Source organism: Petromyzon marinus, chromosome 37 (genome assembly GCF_048934315.1).
Source record: "Petromyzon marinus isolate PM22_M1 ecotype Great Lakes invasive population chromosome 37, UKy_Petmar_22M1.pri1.0, whole genome shotgun sequence".
NCBI classification, from domain to species: Eukaryota; Metazoa; Chordata; class Hyperoartia; order Petromyzontiformes; family Petromyzontidae; genus Petromyzon; species Petromyzon marinus.
The window spans coordinates 20,080,562-20,103,254 of record NC_133703.1 but is presented as its reverse complement, the minus strand read 5'-3'; the positions used below and the strand labels follow the sequence as shown (position 1 = coordinate 20,103,254).

General features: G+C 45.4%; 1 protein-coding gene across 2 annotated transcripts in view; it reads left to right on the top strand.

The window, feature by feature from the left end:
* MEIOB (meiosis specific with OB-fold) overlaps window positions 1-22,197 on the top strand; it is a 38,409-nt gene extending 16,212 nt beyond the window's left edge. The window contains exons 9-15 of one of the 2 annotated variants that reach the window (XM_076072416.1): window positions 7,698-7,793; window positions 10,011-10,112; window positions 10,269-10,428; window positions 10,657-10,683; window positions 12,263-12,452; window positions 16,504-16,590; window positions 19,410-22,197. In XM_076072416.1, coding sequence (XP_075928531.1) covers window positions 7,698-7,793; window positions 10,011-10,112; window positions 10,269-10,428; window positions 10,657-10,683; window positions 12,263-12,452; window positions 16,504-16,590; window positions 19,410-19,505 — 758 coding nt within the window. In that variant the 3' untranslated portion in view covers window positions 19,506-22,197. The remainder of the gene's footprint in view (window positions 1-7,697; window positions 7,794-10,010; window positions 10,113-10,268; window positions 10,429-10,656; window positions 10,684-12,262; window positions 12,453-16,503; window positions 16,591-19,409) is intronic. The other variant, XM_076072417.1, reaches the window with a different exon arrangement.
* Window positions 22,198-22,693: the final 496 nt, after the last annotated feature.

The window sequence follows — 22,693 nt, the reverse complement described above, 5'->3', positions numbered from 1 at the left end:
CTGGGGGTTATTTGCTCACACAGCTTGTGGGTCATGGGGGTTATATGACCATATTTCACTACGCTGGCTAGCACAAGTTCGTAATGGCAGGGAAACACAGCTGCTGGAGCTTAATACAGTACAACAATGTATTTTTACGTGCTGCCCTCTGCTGACAACATATCCCTGTGGGCATAGCACCCACCATAGGAATGTGGAATTGCCATCACTGACTCAGGGTTGTAACAAGAAGATGACAACTGCTCCATGCCTCTTTGAGGTAAACCAACCACTTTGACTCTTCTGACCTATGTAGGCTGCATAGCATAGTGAACAGCGGGCTTGCTACGAGGACATTTAGTATTCTGTCAGAGTATAACACTGGTTACATGGCCACAGTTGCCTAGTACTGTAATGTGAAGGGGAATTGTTACCATCGGGTTCTGTTTACTGTAAGGTGGTTGATCTTGAAGCCCTGTGACATCATTCTACAAGGGTAGGTCATTGTGTGCCGCTGGCATAGTCTCATGAGTAAATTTCACAATTTTCTGCAATTCAATTGTAGAAATTATTATTCATGACATTTCCTTCCTTGTACAGCTACCGCTATATGTTCCTTGCAAAACAGATGTTTGACAAAATTAACATCTCGCCAAAACAGCCAAAACACATCAAGTCAAGTCAAAGTGATGCCTTATTCAAATGAGCATTGAGGTGGTGCTTACCTTCTGTTTACAGCCCTGAGCCAGATGTGGAAATAATGTATTCCTATGGCAAGTCTATCCACAGGACAATCCCTACTTCCCCACAAAGTAGTACTTATTGTATCGACCCCGAAAGGACGATGGGCTGAGTCAACCGCCAAACAGTATTTGAACTTGCAAACCTGATTGCGAGCCGCTCGTTGTACCGCTGAGCCACTTGATATTATGTTTCACTCTTGGTGACGGAGGCACTGATATGCTTTTATAGTGGATTCACGGGACACGGAGATGGTGGATTAGAGGCAGCACTATTTATTCAAGCTTAACAAGGGTTACACTGGAAGGGGCAATGGCCCCTTCACCCGTATACATGCTGGGACACCCCCTAGGCTATCTAGCCTAATTCCTGTACTCCCAGTTCCTCCGCTACAGGCGCTAGAGGAGTCTATCTGATCTGGCCCTGGTCAAGCACAGACCACGGCACCCCACCAACCAGACCGACCCTTAAAAGGGCTCCGGCTCTGAGGCTCTGGGGCCGCACCACTGGCTTACCCTGCCGACCCTCAAAAGGAGAGCGGTCAGGGAAGTCCCAGGGTCTATCTAGCCGGACTTCCTTCTTCACTGGTTCTTCATTCTTGGCCCCAACACTCTGCCCCGAGCTCTCTGGCTCCCCGCCTTTTATACCCATACCCCACAGAGGGCGGGGCTATAGCGGACATGGTTGTAGCCACCATGGTGTGACTGTGTGTTACCTTCCCACACTGTGTTTCCTTCCCACAAAACCCCTATAGGTGTGACTGTGTGTTACCTTCCCACACTGTGTGTTACCTTCCCACAACACCTCTACATCACCCCCTCCTGTACAGCCCGCAGCCGTCCCGGCTGCAACAATATTGAACAATAAACAACGCAACAAAACCACAACCGTGTGTGCCTCATAACAACCAAACGCCCCAATAAATAACCCAACCCACCTTTACAAAGATACACTATATACAATATATACATTCCCCCCCCCCCCCCCCGCATTCAACTGGAGCCACCCGTCAGCGCAGCAAAAGGAGACGTAACAGGTGAGTAGAACAGTGTGAACAGAACAAGTGCAACCGGAAGGCAACATTACAAAAACCGGCGCGTTTTGGCGCGAGTCCGTTTTGCGGGGCCATCGTAGGGGGAGAAACTGTTCGGGCCGGCGGTGGGCGCTGTCCGAGTGCGCAACCCTCCGGCATCCCGGGAGGACAATCCCCGTCCCCGCCGGGTGGCGCAGGCGGCTGGGAGGCCGTCATTCTTGAGGCACCTGAAGATGGAACAGTTAGTGGCATATCAGGGGCAGGCGACGAAGTCGCCGTCCGAGAGCGGACACATCACATGCTCGGCCTGTGTAATGTGGTGGAGGAACGCGCGGTGCCACAAACCGCTTCAGGCACGAGGGGTGTACATACCAGCGACGTTTCCCCTGCTGAATACGAATACACTGTGACCGCATGACCTGCACAATTTCCACAGGACCCCTCCATGGCCGCAACAATTTCGCCGAGGTTGCCAACGGTGCTTGAGGGCAGTGCAGCCAGGATCTGTCACCCGGTCTCTACGCATGTGTGTGTGACTGGCGCGATCGCAACTTCTCGTTAGCCTTCTGTCGGGAATTAGAGTTTTGGGCGGCTGCCTCTCGCGCCTCGGTCAACCTCAGGATATTAAATTTGACATGGCCAATTTCGATTTTTCGTTTGGTATGGAAACCCGCAGCTGAGTCTCAATAGGTGGATCAACATCGCGGCCGTACATCAGAAAGAATGGCGAGAATATGGTCGCCGCGTGTGGAGCCATTCTGTAGGCAACCAAAACCCCCGGGATCTGAAGATCCCAATTGGTCTGGGAGTCACACACTTGGTGACACGACATGGACTTGAGGGTCCTATGAAGGCGTTCCACCATTCCATCCGTTTGTGGGTGATAGGGGGAAGTACGGATTTTTTTAGTACTGAGGAGCGCACACACCTCGTGCAGAAGGACGCCAGAGAAGTTCTTCCCTTGGTCAGTCAGCAGCTGTTCGGGAGCACCTTTGTCGAGGACATAGCCCTGGACAAAGGCCTCGGCGATGGCTGCTGCTGACTGGTTGGCGAGGGGCCATGCCATAGGCCATCGAGTAAAGTATTCTACGCCAACCAGCAGGTACTTATTACCTCTAGGGGCCGCAGGGAAGGGCCCCAATATATCGAGTGCGACGAGTTCATTAACTCGAGAGACCGTAATAGATTTTATCGGCGGACAGGCGCCCCTCGCTGGTGGCTTCCGTTGGGCGCACTGAGTACATGCACCCAGGAGGTCATCCACATCCCTTGCCATGCCCGACCAGAAGAAATCCAGCTGGAGCATGGCAAGGGTCTTGTGGGTCCCTAGGTGCAAAAGTCGCTCGTGAGCAGCCCACGCGGCCTTACCCCGCAGAGCAGAAGGCACCACCAGCCTGTGACGGCGGGCCCTCCCATCCCAATGCATAAGGAGCCCCTGGTGCAGCCCGAACGAATCAACCCCCGTCACCACCCTCATGGAACCTCCTGCGCGACGACGCAACGCGAGGAGGGACGCGTCCTCCATCTGGAGGCTCCCCCATTCCGTAACAGACAATCCCAGCAAGGAGTCCTCTCCCCCCTGCTCGATAGGACCCGCAGACAAAGGGTCCTCGGTGGCAGCAGCAATAATCGGAACATTTAAAGCGGGGCTGTCATCTGGCGGCTTACAACACCCCGATCCCATGAGACAAGCGCAATCTGAGGCGGGTGGCAGGCGAGACAGCGCGTCCGCATTAGTGTGTCGAACACCCTTCCGATATGTGGTTGTGAAGTTATAGTACTGAAGGACCTCGAGCCATCAAGACAATTGCCCTGAAGGCTGTTCCACCCACAAGGCATATTGCAATGCCGCATGGTCTGTACGGATGGTGAAGTGCCGGCCGTACAGATATGGCCGATATTGTATAAAAAATACAATGGCTAACAGCTCCCGACGGGTGACGCAGTATCTCTGCTCCGCCGAAGACAAGACCCTACTGCCGTAAGCCACAACGCGCTCCACACCACCGACAACCTGTGAGAGCACACCCCCAATACCCGTATTGCTGGCATCCGTATCGAGCATGAAGGGTTCGGAAAAATCGGGGTAGCTCAATGGTGGGGCCCCCACGAGAGCGTCGCGAATGGAACGGAAAACGATCTCCTCGACCTGGCCCCAGTGAAATTTCACTTCCTTTGCCGTCAGGGCATGTAAAGGTTTAGCAATGGTCGCGAAGTCCGCAACGAACTGCCGGTAATAAGATGCGAACCCAATGAAACTCCTGACCTCAGCCACCGAGGTGGGGGTCGGCCAGGAGCTGACACACTGCGTTTTTGCGGGATCGGTGGATATGCCCGATCGGCTCACGATGTGCCCTACATACCGCACGGATTCTCGGAGAAAGTGGCACTTCTGTGGTTTGAATTTTAAATTTGCAGCGCGCATTTTGAGGAACACGGCGTGCAATCTCAAAAGGTGTTCGTCAAACGTTTTGCTAAATACAATTACATTGTCCAGATATATCAGACAAACGTCCCATTGTAAGCCAGCCAAAACCAGTTCCATAAGGCGCTGAAATGTCGCCGGAGCAGAGTGTAATCCCATTGGCAACTGATTAAATTGAAATAGGCCGTGTGGTGTACGGAATGCAGTCTTTGGTCCGGACTCGTCATCCAATGGAAGTTGCCAAAATCCTGACAAGTCCAATGTAGAGAAAAATCGTGCCCCTGCTAGAGCATCCAGAGATTTGTCCATTCGGGGAAGTGGATATGCATCGGCCACCGAGATTTTATTTAGGCGACGAAAATCCACACAAAATCTCAAGGACCTATCGTGCTTTTTCACAAGCACTATGGGTGCCCCCCACGGACTGGTGGAAGGAGATATAATTTCCGCAGCCAACATGTCGTCCACAGCCGTTTTAACATGATCCTTTTCGGCAGGGCTCAACCGAAAAGATTCTGACGTACCGGGGCATTTGCACCCATGTCGATGTGGTGTCGCAGCAAGTTCGTGCACCCAATATCATATTTGTGCTTGCTAAAGATGTCAGCGAATTAAATCAAAAGGTTCCATAATCCGGCACGCTGGGAGTCTGATAGATCGTTCGTTCCTGAACACAGTGCATCCATCCAACTATCGTCCTCAATGGAACGTGGCTGAGTTGGAGGGTCGGTCCCCACATGTCCCATAACCGTTTCTTCTACGGGTACCGGCGTCGCGTGTGCAAGCACGGTCCCCTGAGGAACCACAGCCGTCTGCACCCTGACATTAAGGACCACGATGAACGGGTCATCGCTCCCCTTCACAATCGTTTGAGCGGCCACCAAATCCAGCCCGTTTTCCCCAGCCTTTGAGGGCCCTAACAACGCCGTTGTCCGAAACACCCAGCGCACCCGATGGCACACACACAGTACGAGTGACGAATGCCTGTATCGTCGCGCAGGCCGTCCTTGAGGTGACGGGGGAAGGCAGGAACGTTATACGTCGGCCCGAAGGGAGCTCAATGCATCCCTGGTCAATCAATATTTTAATCGGCATTCTGGCCAAAAAGTCTGTCCCCAACAAGCACGGAACCGCCAGCGAGGATGAGACTAATATTGGCCCAGATAATTTGATATCCCCAATGCAAATTTATACTCGGATTTGGCCTATGATACCCAACGAACCCCCGTTTGCTGCGTAACACGGAACGTCGACTGGCAGCAAGGGGCGGCTCTGAACGGGGAGGATATTATAGATCAAATCCAACACAATCGTTGCCGATGCCCCCGTATCGACAAGGACACGCACCTCAACCCCATTGATACGACCCGCAACAACAGACGAACCCACCGACGCAGCAACAACTCGGTGAGCCAATTCAGACCACTGACCCGGCCCAAGCGCCCTCTCGACCCCGCTGCAACCTGACGAACCGGCGGCCATTCCGGGGTCCTGGCGGGTCGTTGTCGCGGCGCCCGGCATCCCGAAGCCACGTGGCCCTTGAGGCCACAGTTGTAGCAGGTGACGAGTGCACCCGTCGTCTTGGGTTGCTCCTGGTGGCTCGATGTCGTCCGACCTGGCCTCCCTCCGGATCTCCACTCTGCAGGGTGACCCGCAGTGAAGATCTCTTCGGACGAGGGGATGGTTAACGTCCCAGCGCACACCGCAGCTGCACCGTTGGAGACGAGAGGTGGTCGGCGTTGTGACAGCAGATGTGCGTGTATGTTCCTTGCTGCCCGCAAAGAACACATGTCCGCGTCGTCCGCTGCGATGACAACAATCTGCCGGTCCTGAGCCAGCGCCAGAAGTTTTTTCTGTAACCATCGCGTCCACCCCCTCGCAGTCCATGCGCGAGAAAGCCGCTTTTGCAAGGGCCAGGAGAGCCGTGCGGTACGCAAGCGGCGACTCTTTCTGGCCCCTGCGCCGCTCATAGAACAGTTGGCGACAGTCCGATGGCGGCCCGTAGAGAGTGGCGAGGACTCGGAGCGCCGACTGCAGTGTAGTGCGCGCCGACTTGGGGGCCGTGATGAGGGTGGCGAGAGCGTCATCGTCCAATGTGGCCAGCAAGGCACGCAGCGCCTCGTTGTCCGTCCATCCGGACATCTCTTGATGAGCAAGGAAGCGACGTTCAAAGGCCCCCCAGTCGCCCCCGTCGGACACAAATTATTTTAACACAGGTAAGCGCTGTTGGAACGATGGCTCCGTTTCCAACAGCCGCTGCGCGTCGTTCCCGCCGTTTTTGTCATCACTGGAGGGGATGGGGGTCCCCATCGGCGGTCGCACAGTTGATGACGTTGCGCCTGCCAATTGGTCCTGGTGGCGGACGTCCATCGGTGATGACGTTACAGCCGGTGATTGGCCCTCCAATCTCCGTAGTAGACACCGCCATGGCGGCGAATCCAAATTCTGGCGGCTGTGCGCTGGCGGGAACGGCCGTTGGCCAGCGTTCTTCGCCATGCCGCATCGGCACCCCCAGCCCCGCGCGGTTAATTTCTTCCAGCTGCCCCAGCAGAGTCGTCTTCCTCCCCAGGTTCTTGTGAGCGATTTGTCCATCTTGTGTCCATTATAAAGACCACTTCTGACACCAGTTGTAGTGGGTTCACGGGACACGGAGACGGTGGAGTAGAGGCAGCACTGTTTATTCAAGCTTAAGGGTTACACTGGAAGGGGTAACAGCCCCTTCACCTGTATACACGCTGGGACACCCCCTAGGCTATCTAGCCTAATTTCTGTGCTCCCAGTTCCTCCGTTACAGGCACTAGAGGAGGCTATCTTATCTGGCCCTGGTCAAGCACAGATCACGGCACCCCACCAACCAGAACGACCCTTAAAAGGGCTCCGGCTCTGAGGCTCTGAGGCCGCACCACCGGCTTACCCTGCCGGCCCTCAAAAGGACAGCGGTCAGGGAAGTCCCAGGGTCTATCTAGACGGTCTTCCTCCTTCACTGGTTCTTCATTCTTGGCCCCAACACACTGCCCCGAGCTCGCTGGCTCCCCACCCTTTATACCCATACCCCACTGAAGGCGGGGCTATAGCGGACGTGGTTGTAGCCACCAAGGTGTGACTGTGTGTTACCTTCCCACACTGTGTGTTTCCTTCCCACAACACCACTACAGGTGTGACTGTGTGTTACCTTCCCACACTGTGTGTTACCTTCCCACAACACCCCTACACTTTTATACAAACACTTGACAACTTAAGTAATATATTCCATAGGAATATATTATTTACACATCTGGCTCAGGGCTGTAAACAGAAGGTGAGTACCACCTCAATGCTTGAAAACTTGTAAATTGGGCCCTTTGTTTATTATCTCACTGTTACTAGGCTTTTAAATAGAGGACACAATTTAATATGCATTGCATTACCAACCTGATTGAATTGTCCCCTATTGGAATAAAAACATTAAAATGAAGAACATGGCAATGCTAATTTATTAGATGTAACATTTACGAGACATTTCATTGCATTTTTGTCCAGTGATATTTGCGGCCGACGTGAAGGTCAGTTTTGACAAATATCGGCAGTCCATGGTTGCCACAGCAATCTCCAAGACCATCATCACTACCAATCCAAGTAAGAGCAAAGGCACGCGATGCAATATGTAGCTTGTTATCAAACTGACAAAATACTGGGAAACACCTTTGTGTATCTGACTGGACAACAGACAAGCATATATAAGCACAGTTCATATATGAAAGCAAATGCAGTCAACTCTCGGTTATCCGGGCTAATGGGGTCAGTGGGGTGGAGGAGTGGCCCAGATTAAACAAATTCACGGATAATGAAAAACATAAATTGGCTCTACACACACATGTATTGCTTACCCACATAGAATAGAGTTGAAGATGCAAAATGCATAACCTGTTTTTATTTTCTGTTAAAGTAATTGTTTTGCTGGCCAACATTCACAGTCACGTGTGCACTAAGTCAAGGTCCCTCCACGAGTGAGGAGCAGCTAATAATGAACCCAGCGTGCTCTTAAGGACATTTCATTAAAAAAATCACAAGCGTGATTAATCAGCCGATGGATTATAACATAGATTTAACTGTACATTCCATTTTGTTGTACTCTACTGAATGTGAATTGAGGCTCTGGTATTCACAGAGAGCTCTTGCCAATACTACCACAACCAACGGACTGTTACACTTGTAAAAATGTTATTGAATGTAATTACAGCAATTAAACAGACTCCTTCACCGCGTATTTATTTAGTTATATATTATATAAAAATACCATCGCGTCTGTTTAAAACACTTCATGCAGTCTGCACGTGTATGCCACATGGCCTGATTGTTTGAATTTTCCTGACATTTCTGTGCAAAATGAGGCTGGCTTTGTGCATGTTTCTAACACCAAATGTAACTTTCAAATGCTATAGAAGCAGAAACGTCATTGCATGTTACACCACAAGGATTGGAGAGGGACATGCCAGTGGTGTTGAACACTTGCCCTTTTCATGTATTTACGAATGTGAAGATTTCCGCGTGGCAAAGAAAAAAACACCGCATGGATTTACTTCTAAATTGACACTTGTGGTCACTGATCAAAAAGAGATCATAACATTTGTAAACCTGAAGAATTAGACATGCCAGTTACATGAGGATATAAAGTTTCATAATTTGCATTGGAGTTTCAGACATTTCTTTGAGTTCCAGCCTACCCTTACTTATAGCATACATCATAATTTTGTCAATCCAATGGCCATAATTCACCACACTGATCAGTGCTCGTTGATGAAGGTGGCTAGCATAGCCATTGAGGCATGGCACAGTACAACAATGCATTTTGATGCACTTCCCCCTGCTGACAGAGTATCCCCACAGAAGTCTACAACACTGATTTTATTAGAGTACTACACCAAGCTCAACCTGCTTAGCTTCCATGTAACTTTGTCATTGGCTGGTCATAGTAGTTTATAATTTGCACACTAGACGGTGTCTTCAACAACAAAACAACAGTAATTCGAGCATTCTTAACATGCCAACATGAGATTATTCAAATCACGATGAGATTATTATTGAGACTTTGTTTCAGGCCTGCATGCCTTTTCTTGCTGGCTGTTGAATCTGTGAGAGATAGTGCTTGAATTGAACTTACCATTTTTTTTTACTCTAAACAGTATTAACAATAATAACGTGCAGCCCTTTGCCAACCCACTGCTGGCTAAAAGGCTTTCCTCACTGTGTCGGCCATGGGGATTGTATGACCATAATTCACGATGCTGGTCAGTGAAGCGGGGAGGCAAAATACTCACCACTAATGTCGTATGTGACCCGGAGTCAAACTCACCGGGTGCAGTGCAGTATTATATTTTAACCAATACGACAACACGAAATACAGTTATATAAATCAGTTTCGCTCAACCATTTTTTTTTAATCAAATAATTGATTTAAGAAAATAAACTGCTTCCTTGAAGCGGGTTCTAATATGCAACTGTTTCATAAATTAAAACAACGTTATATCATGTGTATTCTTTTCAAATTGCTTGAAATAATACAAGTTTGTATTCATTCAAACCAATCCAGAATAATGACAGCCCAGAAAAATAATGCATGTGAAAACACGTCTACCAAGGGGATAGAGTGATGAAGTGTGCAGGTGCTGGGTAGATTATTACATCAAAGGATCGTGAGAAGTGGTAGCAGCTTGGGAAGGCCTTCATCCAGCAGTGAATCGACCACAGCCGATGATGAAAACAAGGATACCTCGGAGTGCACCATGTGTATGTGCTGCCGACACTACTAATGAACGTGTAGAGTAATGATCTCAAAATCCTCCTCTGTCTCAGATACCCAGGAGGCACAGCTTCTCTTTACTTATGCAAATGACTACTTTGCAGCAGGAAATTTTGAGGAAGACATTTCTCCGGAAGGCCTCAAAACACTTGACTGTGAGTACTGCGCGCGTGAAGTGTAATTCGCGAGCATGACAGCCTCATCAGCAACACCCCACCCTAATTTCATTTTTTTTCCCCAGGATTTGAATTGCGGTAAAATATTGGCGTGTCTGCTCCCTTGCAATTTTTGTCATGATTTATCCCTCTCAGTCAACACCATAAAGGACGTCTTTACCATTGAGCAGATGAAGGAAAAGGAGGTGTCTCTCCGAGCGTCAGAATCGCCCGTGCCTGTCTGGGGCGTCGCGTGCATGTTCGTCTCCATGCTCAATGTCGACGACAGCGCCGGCAAAGTCATGAGAGTACGATGGTAATTATTAAGCCTCCCCTGTGCAAAGCCACACGCCCACCGGTTCAGAGGATTCATTAGTCTCGATTCGTGACTCGGAGTTGAGATTTAATGCTGTTAGACATGTACCGATTCACCCCACGCCCCGCTAAGACTCAATGAACTGTTACGACTCGGGACCACAATTGCATTCAATAAGCAGATGGGTTTTGTGTGTGTGTTTTTTTTTTGCCCTTGCCGTGTATGTAGTGGAGTCGAGTGTGGCGATAGGGCAGGGTACGAGGAACCTTCATGATAACACTCCCAACATGACAACAGCAGGTCAAACATGAGCCTGAGAACATCAGACGCTATTGCACAGTTTGAGTGCACTGTGTTGCTCCATCCACAACCAAAGCTCAGATCTGGTACCCTTATATTTAAACATGTTTAGCCTTTCAAAAATAGTCTACATGAGCGGCAAATAAACATTTGGACTCCTGTACAGTACGGGGTAAATAATATTTTCCTTACCGAGGCCCGAATATGACTTTCACATTTCTTTAGCAGGCAACCACACTTTGCATCAGCCAAGAAAACGGGAAAAATAATGAAGGTTCACCTTACGAATGCCATGGCTGTATATAGGCAGGGAGACACGTCTTAAGGAAATGGCTGACACTCAGCCTTGGCGATTTGGAGACATTAGCACATTGTCGATAAAAACGTAAAATAATGGAATTTTTACCAACACATGAGTCTGACCCCTTCACTTTGACCTTTTGGTATTGTGGATACACCTAATCTCATATAAAGGTTCTGCTGAATGCGCACACTGATATTTAGGCATCTTTTTCCAGTGGCCCTGAGCTGGTGGTGTAAATTTCACATTGCTAAGGTGGGATCAGTGACCCTTTACAACAATGAATGTAGACTCCTCACAAAGTGATACTATTCATTTTGATCACGGAGAGATTGTAGGTCGAGTTGACCCCCATCCGGAATTTGAACTCACGCGCGGCTTTCTGTCAGTCGAGAGTACTCATCGCAGCATCAAATGGGACATTTGTCCCGGGCCCAGGACCCCAGAGAGGCCCATGAAAAACATATAGGACAATTTTTTTTTTTAAATTAAGAAAAATAGGACAGTTTATTCAGTCCTACCCTCATTGTCTCGTGCTCATGCTGAACTAACTCCTTCCCCAAACTAGCTCTTGTGTCCCAGGGGCAAAGATACCTAAATCCAGCCCTGCCATATCTCTGCGACCATAAAAGATATGCAATGCAATGCAATTTGGATTTATACAGCATATAAATACAAATATGTTTAGTAACGAAACACCTCTGCCAAAACACCCAGAGCCCAATTGATAGTTTGTCATGTTTCCATATTTTGGCTGTTTTTTTTTTAAACAAAACTATCGCAGCAACTAAATTTCCAATACTGGTTCGATTGTTAATTGATTGTGCGATAAGGCCAGTTAATCCGTGAGAGTGATAAGTGTTATTAATATTCTTGATTCTTCCGGTAAAGTCACCACGTAGAAGGGAAACAATAAAATAATAAAAATATAAAACAATAAAATTCTCACGACGTTTCGACTGCAACACAAGCAATTGTCATCAGGTGTGAAAACCACAGCAATATATTTTTTCTTGCTGTGGTTTTCACACCTGATGACGATTGCTTGTGTTGCAGTCGAAACGTCGTGATAATTTTATTGTTTTATATTTTTATTATTGTTTCCCTTCTACGTGGTGACTTTACCGAAAGAACCAATAACATGAATCCCTGCAGTCACAAAAGCTTTAAATCAGTGTTATTAATGTTTCAATGTACCTTTTTTGTGTGCGGGGTGGCTGGTTTTGCGCGCAGTTCTTTGTGCAATTGCTCGGTAGATCCCTACAGTCAGGTGTGCACAAACGACAACTGCGACGCCACTCTGCTAAACAACACAGTAACCGTCAGGACGTTCGAGATGCAGATGGAGATTGCCGACTACACCGGAAGCCTCAACAACTGCTGGGTCACAGGGGCCGTGGCCGAAAAGATGCTGGGCTGCACGGTAAGAGCAATGCATCAGCCCCACCCTCTTGTATTAGTCGTGCAGAGGGCAATATCAATGGTGAATTCAGTACCTTCATCCGTTATCTAGAGACTGCGGTAGCCTCTTAATTTAGTGCGTACCACCTCCTATGACGTACGGTTCAGGCACATGGTCGATAGCAAGTAAACACGGAACAATGACTGAAGAGTCTTAAGAGAGAGCATGGAGATATGTATGCTTGAAAATAGTATTGAGAGACAGAAAGAGGGAGACGTGGATTATAGAACATACGCAGGTTTATGACATCATGCAAACTTAAGAAAAGTAAGCAGCCTTGCGCAAGATGCATTGCTAGAAAAGATTATGGCTAATGTATCAAGAATAGTGACGCAGTGGCGACCAAGCAATGTAACGAGTCCATCCACCGGCGGAGATGGAGCAATATCAGGTCACGTGGATTATTACATCACAGAATCATGAGAGATGTTAATGGCTTTTGGAGGCCTTTATGGATTGATCATAGCTGATGATTATGTGGTACCCACTTGCAGAGTGCACTTTCTCTAGTCACTTCTTCACTGCCCCTATTGCTTCAGACAGGCATGTGTCACACCAGTCCACTTTTTCACATAATCTAACCTTGCCTTTTCCTGGATGACATCGACCCCGTTTGTCTCTGGTCAAACTTTCACTCATAATTGCCGTTGTCAATCGCCAGTGAAACTTTTAATCTGCCACATTTTCCCAAGTATAAACCCATATTCACTCTGAAAACACTCCCTAACAGCTCTGTCTACTTTAAGGTGTGCTATATTTTTGTTTAAGAATGTAAAGTTATATGTTTTCTCCCTGAGTCATGTCATTGATGAATTGTATCAAAATGAAATGAGCACACAATATGCCTCCTTCCCATATCTGTCCCTTCACGTGAATAGTAAAAGTATTTTATACATCCCATCTGCAATATGCCTATAAACGTTTGGCAGTTCACCAGCATTGGTTCAAGAAAGCCTCTCTCTGCTGATGAGACACTGAATGTAAAAATAGTACAGCGTTTGCTTGTGTTGAAGCTAGGATGCTCGAATTATGCACTCCCAAAAGTCCATGTGGCTGATAGGATGTTTAAAATGTGCTGAGAAAATGTGATATCATATTAGGATTTAGCACCTTTAAATCTCCTATATACAAACGTGTGTAGGTGTAGGTTTGAAAACATTTGCATTGAGATTCCCTTCAAAGCCTCCATATGCGCATTTTCATCAACCCAAATTTGTAAGGGGAGGGGCAAAATTGATCATTTTCGTTTTGGGATTTTTTTTTAATAGTCTCGATTATATCTGTGCCAAAATTCAGATTTCTAGCCCATCAAATAGAACATCATTAATGTGCAACAGCCATTCACTCGCTCGCAAATTTACCATCTATGTACATTCAACAAAATTAATTGCTGATACTGGTGCACAAGCGCAATAAAAGAAGCTCAACACGTTCGCGAATAACACCGTGGCCTTAAACTGGAGAAAAAAAATGCATAAGAGGCGACGTTTTGGGCAATGGCCTTTTCATGACACACCCTTCTTCATGTTGTCTGAAAAAGGGCCATTGCCTGAAACATTTCCTACGATGTATTTATACATCCCTTTCAAGGCCGCAGTGTTTTGATGAACGTGTTGAGATTTAGCCACGTATGTTAGATGCATTCTCGCTTTGTTGCAAACCTTTTTTGAAATATGTTTTAATCCTTGGGATTCATTACCATACATTGCTCTTTTGGGTATACAGATTAGGACGATAAAACATAATTTACTATGGACGTAATGATTCATTGATTTGGTAATGAATATCGATTCTTTTGCTCAAGATTTACACATCAACTCGTCCATGTGAGAATAATTTATTTCTGAATTTCAATTCGTATGCTGCATAGCGGATATGATTGGCTCATCCAAACCCTTCAGCTACTATAGATTATGCATGCACCACGATGGGAATTATATAATTGTTTCATGAATTGAATTGTGATCCCGAAGCATGATAATTAATCAATCTGTGAAAGAGATGGATCATTACATCCCTATTATTTATAAAATGGTGGTAGGGTGGAGTTGTTCAGCATTCAATAGTGCACTTCACTATCAAGTCAGCGACATGATTTCTATTCTCCACCACAGCTAACATTAGCAGTAACAAGTGATATTACCACTGTTCTTGGTTTCTCCCCTCCTTCACCGACCCGCATTGAATAGCGTGGTGAAGTATGGTAAAAAAAAACCCATGACTAACCGTGGGGAAGCTTTCATCTACCAGTGGGTTATCTGGTGATCGTCTGGTGTTCAATTGTAAATTCACATTCCAGCACTATTCCTCGCTGCAGTGGTAATTCAAATTAGAAAAAAATGCGCGTGGGCCAGAAAAAATAGTGGCGGATTTTTGACATGCAAAAATAATCCACTGCTGGATTATTTTTTTCCGCCTGAGGACGACCGCTTCTGTTGCGATCGAAACGTGATTTATTATTATTATTTCTTCCTACGTGACTTTACCGAAAGAACCAAAGAGTATGTTATTATAACCATCGATGGCTCATTGCTCCAATTCTAGGAATCTATACAGTGTGCCTCAGGTTGTCCAGTCTCAGGTGATAACACATGCAGGTGAATTAATTGATAAATGGAGCGCAGAGTCAGCGTGTGGCGATGTTAATGCACCAGTGCTGAGTCTCCCAGCAGACCAGTTCTCATGGGAGGTTGCTTGGACTGCATCTGCCCATCTGCTGGAGAAAGCGCTGAGGATGAAATCACTGCAGTCACGTTCCAGTTAATAAATTCAGGCGTCATGCATAGCCTGAGACGAGCAAAACGTGAGGTGGATTTTGCATCTTTCACAAACTTTGTGCCACGATTAGGTGGAAAAGGTGCAACCCTGCAATTGAATGCTCACGCCACAGCTGAGGGGAGGGCTCGCTACCGTATACAGCCATTTTGGCCAGATTGCCATTGACAAAGATATACTTAGCTTCATCATGAGGCCTCCTTTAACAGTAGCAAAATATAATAATAGGTTTTTTACCCTTTTTTCTGGCAACAAAACTGACACCTTTTTTTTTACAAGGAATCATGTTTGCATTAACAAGGAATCATGTTTGCATTAACCACAATACCTGTTGGACCAGATGACGCCTTGACGCCTTGGCGTTATCTGGTCCATGTGAGACTGGGCTCTAAGAAAAGCTGTCTCTGGTGTGGATCAATCAATTGGAAGGACAATGCATACATTATCAGAGTTGTTTTTTGTTTGCATTCTGACCGCAGGTATTGTGGTTAATGCAAACATGATTCCTTGTGAAAAAAAAGTGTCAGTTTTGTTGCCAGAAAAAAGGGTAAAAAACCTATTATTATATACTTAGCTCTATGGGCTTTACCCATCATGAACTAAGTGACTGTTAGGCTAGCTAGAGGTCGCTGGCTAGGGGGTATTTTGACCCACTCTTCCACGCTGGTCAGACATCCTGCACCACCACATGCGACCTGCTGGTTGGCTAATTGTGGTGTACCAATTTATGATGCTGGTTGGATTGGGGTGGGGGGAAATTTTAAAAACGTGCTCGCTTATGAAAGAAACAAGTCAAATGAGCTAACCATGACACACTACGGTATCATCCTATTTTATCAATATTGAACTTAATTCTTGAAAACATGTAGGTTTATGACCCTTTTGTCAATCCACTGCTGAATGAGAACCTTCCAAGGCTGTGCGGGTTGTGAAGGTTATTTGACCGTACGTCACTCTGCTAGTCAGTGAGACTTGATGAATGAGATGAGTGAAGATGTTGGAGCAAACGATTGATTTTGCTGCACTGTGCCCTGCAAACAACGCAACCATTACAGTGGCATACAACACCGATTTTGTGCGTGGTGATCACCCATTCAAGCACTATCCAGCCTCAAATCTGCTTAGCTTTCGAGGTCTAATGAGATCGGGCACATGCGTGATTTGGCCTTAGAAAGCATGTTTCATGTAAAGTGTATTTTGCTTTTGTGATAACAACGTAATGGTATTTTATTTGCAGGTGGATGCATTTTCCCAAATGACTGATGTTCAGAAGACAGAGCTGAAATGGAGGGTGCTGTTGGAGCGATGCAAGATCTACTTCAAGGTAAAAGGATGATACTATTTTCACCAACGTACACAACAGAGTAACATTACTGCATAGGATTTCGCAGCTGTGCAATACGGTTATAGCTCTTCAATGCGTTTTGGTGTCGTGCCGCGTGTTGTTTGGTACAGGGTCTGACGTTTCGCTCCAAGTGCTGGGAGCTTCTTCAGTTGAATTCAGTTCCTAACGATTCTACCAACACGCAGAGCTAAATGGCAAACAACGTGCCAAACAACATGTGGTAGGGCCTGCCAAAAACACATCAGAGAGCCAAATCTCCAATCATATATTTCAAACTGGTCGAAGGCTTTTCTGCATTATTTTGGATTTTGTGTCATATTCTACTAAAAAGTAACTGAAAAGATGAGTTACTGACTATCTGATGTCATATTTGGATTCGGCACACGTGACACCCTCCAAATGCAAAACCTTTGTAGGCTTAGGTTAAAAAACAAACCAAAAAAGTTCAAAGATATTGCCCCACCCACAAATTTCATGACCCAAATAGAAAATTGTCTCTTCAGATTTTTCTTCTGAATGTGAACAAAACACACCACATCATAAAGAGCGACTTCAGTACAAAGGTAGTTAAGGCTGCAGAGATGAGAGGATGATTGCTAAATTTGGCATCGTGTCGAGGGAATAATGCCTATCGGAGTTCTCAGCCAACAGGGACATGAAGAGAATGAAAACCTTAAAAAAAACGAAGAGTCTCGATACACGAAATGGAAGAGCCCCCATGCACGTAAATGTATATTTTACATACTATATTCAGATATATTAAATCACTAATTGTTACAATCATGATTTGATGCTCATAATGTCAAATCATTCACTGTGCCTCATTCCTATCTTGGGTGGTGTTTTCCAACAACCACTGGAATTGGTTATTAATATTACGTTTTCACTGATAAAACACCTTGACTCTCAATTTTATGGTGGTAATATTTTTCAATTTGACACTGTTATTAAGAGTACTCAACTCGTAATGGAAAGGTTGCAAATCCTGATCAGCAGTCAACTCGGCTCAGCTTCCCTCCGTGATTGAAAAAAACAATGATTTTCACTTCGTGGGAAGTCAACCGCTGATGGCTGTCGAACGTTTTTTGGGGTTATGCCGTGTATTGTTTCGGCGTTATGTCCGATAATTAACTCGTTTAGCTGCACGTGCCGGGAGCTTCTCCAGGACTCGGAAGGAGCTCCACAGCACGTACAGCGAAACGTCGGACATCATACCAAAACAACGTGTGGTACAACGAAAAACACACATTGGATGGCCAAATAACACAACCACGAAAACCTAGGGAGCCGTATGAATAGTGAGTGTCCTATGGACAGATTGGCTCCCATTGTAGAAATATGGAGTTTCTGTCCTTGGTTCAGGGTCATCAACAGAGATGGTTCCTGCCCCTAGCTCGTTCGAAGAGGTAGACACACACTTTTTATTTGAAATGTGTGTTCAAAAATGGGAAAACCAGATTCTCAGTATTTCTAGTGTTTATCGATAAACAATGTACCATACTGTTAAGACAACCACTGAAACGTTACATTTTTCGCTCTGGCCAATGTTATTTTTTAGGCCACTGAAATGTTTATTTTGTAAGTCAAAGTGACACAGAGCGTTGGCTTCTTAGCACTATTAAAAGTAAATAAACTGTAATTCAAGCGTGGATAACAGGATTGCGCCAAAACTAAAGTGGCTAAATATATAGTCATGAGTGTAATGCACCCCCTTCAAATAGTAATTCGTTATGCCTTTTTAGAACCACTGGTGTCGAAATGTGACATTTTAAATTGGAATTTGTCATCATGATTCCAGATCATACTCCATCAATTCAAACGCCTATCATTGTTTTGGATGTATTTACTCGTATATTTCAGTCATGATCCCAAATAAAAATACAGCTTCTTCAGCGCAGTTGAACACATGCATTATTTTACCATGCATACAATACCGTGTGTGTGTGTGGAGTCGTGGCGTATTGGCATAGTGGTTAGCACACTACACTACGAACTTAGTGACCCGAGTTCGATTCCCAGCCACTGTCTACATCAGTGGCAAATATGTGAACTAGGTCTGGGCCGTCCCAAGGTTGATTCAGCCTTAAGTGAGTGTCTGGAGCAGTGTGTACACATCAGCACTGGAAAGACACCACCAATTCGTGCGTGTGTCATTGTACTGGCCCCAGCAGCCTCTGAAGGCTATATAGGAGAGCTTTGCTTTTGTGGAGCGGTGGTGTAATGGTTAGCACAATATATCATGATACCAGTGGCCTGAGTTCTATTCCCAGCATCAGCGGAAAGTGGTTTCTGAACGTGTCCCGTACAGTCGTCTAAACCTTACTGTAAATGTGTGCTTGATGTGTCACATCTACAACGTAGGGACACGAGGTATCTGGCATTGGGCTGGCCACATCACCCCTTCAAATTCCAACCTGACCTTATTACGTGTTCATCAAATAATACTTTCGCATCCACTCTATAAGTCTAGACAGAGAGTCTTTGTCTCTTGTGCGTTTGATCCCTTTTTAGCTTCACGGTGTGCGGCGCAACGTCGCGTATCCGGCATGAGGTCAGATGTATAAACATCTCTAGAAAATGTGTTACTGTGCAATACAAAATAAAGTGCGGACTGCTTTGACATGGGAAAACATTTCTCTGCGGGCGGTTTAATTGGTGAGGGTGTGCACGTGATAGTTGGATATGTCGACATCGTATTGTACGTCTTAAGAGCAGACGATATTAATGCAATGTGTTTATTTTACAAAGACATGTCAGTAATTTGTTTTTGTTCATTTGCCCCTCTTTCTCCCTGGCAGATAGTTTACCGAAGCACTTCTCACAGTACCCGAGTGCATATTCTCTCGTGCGAATTAGCCAATCTCAAGGAGGTGACTAAATTTGTCGTTCAATAAATGTCCACGTGGCTCACAGCCCGGCTTATGAATTATTAATTATATATTTAACCGCGACAGCCAATGACAAGAATATGAATGTTAAAGTGTATCGTTTGGTTCTAAATTTAATCTTTAATTCAGACCGTGACTAATAATCCCTACGAAAAAAACTCGTGGCGGTACACAGGAAGAAAGCTGCGTAATTTATTTTATTTCTTAAAAGTTGGGGGTTGTTTTCATATGAGTAATGCCCTTTTGCAGTATAAGTAAAGATAAAGGTGCAGCCCTGCAATGGCGTGCCGACACCACTCTTGGCAGAAGGGCTAACGGTAAAAGACTCTCTAGAGAGACCCTTTAGCGGGTATTTGGCCTACTTTTCCACTCTGGTCAGATGTCTTGGAATATCTGTGAGTTCCCTCATTTTACGCCACCACACCTATAACTGGTGTACCTATTTATTCTTGGTTGCATAAAGGTGGGGGGGCGGGGGGGGGGCGGATTGGATAAACTTGCCTATCGTTTCAACTGCCACGCTGGGAGATTGAACCGACCACCACTGGATTGCTCACCATTACAGTATATAGATGAGTTTAAAAAAATGCTGCCTGGATGTCTCTTAACTGCAGAACTCAAATCATAATGAGATAGTCGCTCATTTAAGTCCCAGTTAGAAATTGACTCAGCCCACCCCCGGGTAGATAAAAATGAGCACATCTTTGTGGAAATCTAACACTGTTTGCCTTTCGGCATTGATCTGGTCATTGAGTGGGGAGACAGATACTTTGAAACGAAGCACTCTTTGATTTTTCGTCTTTGTACATTTGTATTTTGTGCGGAGTTTTCGAAAGGCATTGTGCTTTATTTTATTAATATGTTGAAGAAAGAAACATTCCTGGTAAAAGCATCTGGAAAAAAAAACCCCATCTAAATAATTAACATTGAGTACAGTAGTCGGTTTTTGCCTCATTGTTTGAGAATACATCTTGCAGTTTTCACGTTAATCGTTTGCCTTTAAATGTTCGCGTATTAATACAATTAACATTTTTTTTAAATGTCCAGTTGATGTTTCCCTAGAGAGTGGAGCACTGTTTGGTACATATGTACCCATGTATTTAACAAGGTGACAGATGCCAATGGTTAATACAATCATACAAAAGGTAATACGATTAAGATGTGTGTGCCTGCACATTTACGGCTTGAAACACAGTGTGTTTTTGTGCTATAAATTCAATAACATTACTCTGCAAAGCGTGAAGGTTAATTTTCAAAATATGTATCGGCTCACAATGCATAACATGTTATTTTAAATGACAAACGCAGCATTTGCCTCGAGAATTCCACGATGTTCACTCAGCCACATGGATGGTCTCTCATCAACCATCAATAGGAAAAATATTGTTTCTTATTGTAATTTATTTAGTCGCGCTGTTTAGGTTACCTAGGAATTCTTCCCCCCAAGGTGCTGGCTGTCTTCTTCTTTATCCCAGTGTGTTAGAAGCCAGATATCAGCAGCTGCTGTCCTTGAAATTTGCACGCTTCAGATTGAAAGCGTCCTTCATGCTTTAGAGCAACTGTTCAATTCTTACGTACGCACGTCGCGTCTGAAATGGTCTCAGACTTTATATGTTTTAGGGACATTTGTCCTAAAAACGTGTCAACGGTTAAACAAAATTCTTTAAGCAATTAACCTTTGTGAATGAATAGGTTAAGTGTGAGAAATGTATATTTATTCTAGACATCTGACAGAATGTGTGGTAATTTCACTGGTAACATTTACACGCACAATTCAGACATGTCTGAATTCAGTGGGAACAACGGTGGCGAGTGGACGCCACGGCGTGATGTTAACAACCTCGCCTGGTATACAGAGGAGTTCGTGGGTTCGATCCCGACCCTGACGCCTGCTGTATATTTGGAGTCTGCATGTTGTCTCCGTGGTCACAAGGATTTTCCCAGGGCCCTCCAGTGTTTCCCTCCACGTTTAGAAACTTGCGTTTAGAGTATTTGCCTGCTATAAATTCACAGATTATAAGCCACTTAGTTGAGCTATCATTTTTGGCCAGTTGGCTTCTGAAAAACAGCTACATAGCTCAGTGGGCCTTACCTGGTAAAATACAGAATAGTGTTATGTCGGACAGCTCATTCTGTAACGCCAGCTTGCTTTGTAAGCACATTTTCATACCTCTTTTCCACTTGCACATCTGATCCGTGCTGGGGACCATGCCAAGCCAACGCAGAGCAGGGTCATGGAAGCGCGGGTTGCTTTGCCATCGCACAAGCCGTGCTGTGCCACTGACATCACACGCAATTCGTGACGTCATGACGCGCGTAAATGTCGCGGTGACGTTTTTTTTTAGCCTTGGCCTGAATGACGTAAGACGCATTGTGCACGTCATTAACCCTGCCCCTAGCGTTGTGTTGGATCTGAACCCGATGGTCTTGCGAGATCAATGCAGCCTCTCTTATTTCCGGCTTCCGGCTTTGCTCAGTAACATGTCAGTGGAAAACCATCCGTACCGTGATGACCACAGGCTGCCACAGCTCAGATGTCCTGGTGTCAAAGGGAATATGAGACATCAAACGATGCTGATGTCACAGTTGTATGTATTGGACTATAATTCTGTCGTGATAAAATTGCTCGTGAATATGCTCATTGTAATTTGTATTAAATATCCGTTGCCCTATGTTTAATAAAAGAGCCTAAATTGATTATTGTGACTTCTGATTGCAGTATGTCATTGATTCCAAATGTGGAAAGATTATCGTAGTCACGTACAGGGGGCTGTAAAGAATACACATGCACAACACAGCATCTCATTAAATAATAAAGCCATGTACATATATTTATACGTCTTTATTTCTAAAACCTCAGCTAAAATTACAACTCACGAATACAAAGACATCTATTAAATATGTAATGCAATACAAATGTCAGGGCTGAACACGGTATTTAGAATTTGACTTCAAATGTTAATGTCAGAAAGAATAATTAACATTTTAAAACTTTCATATTGAGGAAGGTAAATGGATGTGCTCAATTTGGATTTAAAGCTTTCGTGACTGCAGGGATTCATATTCTTGGTTCTTTCGGTAACGTCACGTAGAAGGGAAACAATAAAATAATAAAAATATAAAACAATATATTTTATTAGTATATTGTTTCCCTTCTACGTGAATTTACCGAAAGAATCAAGAATATGGATGTG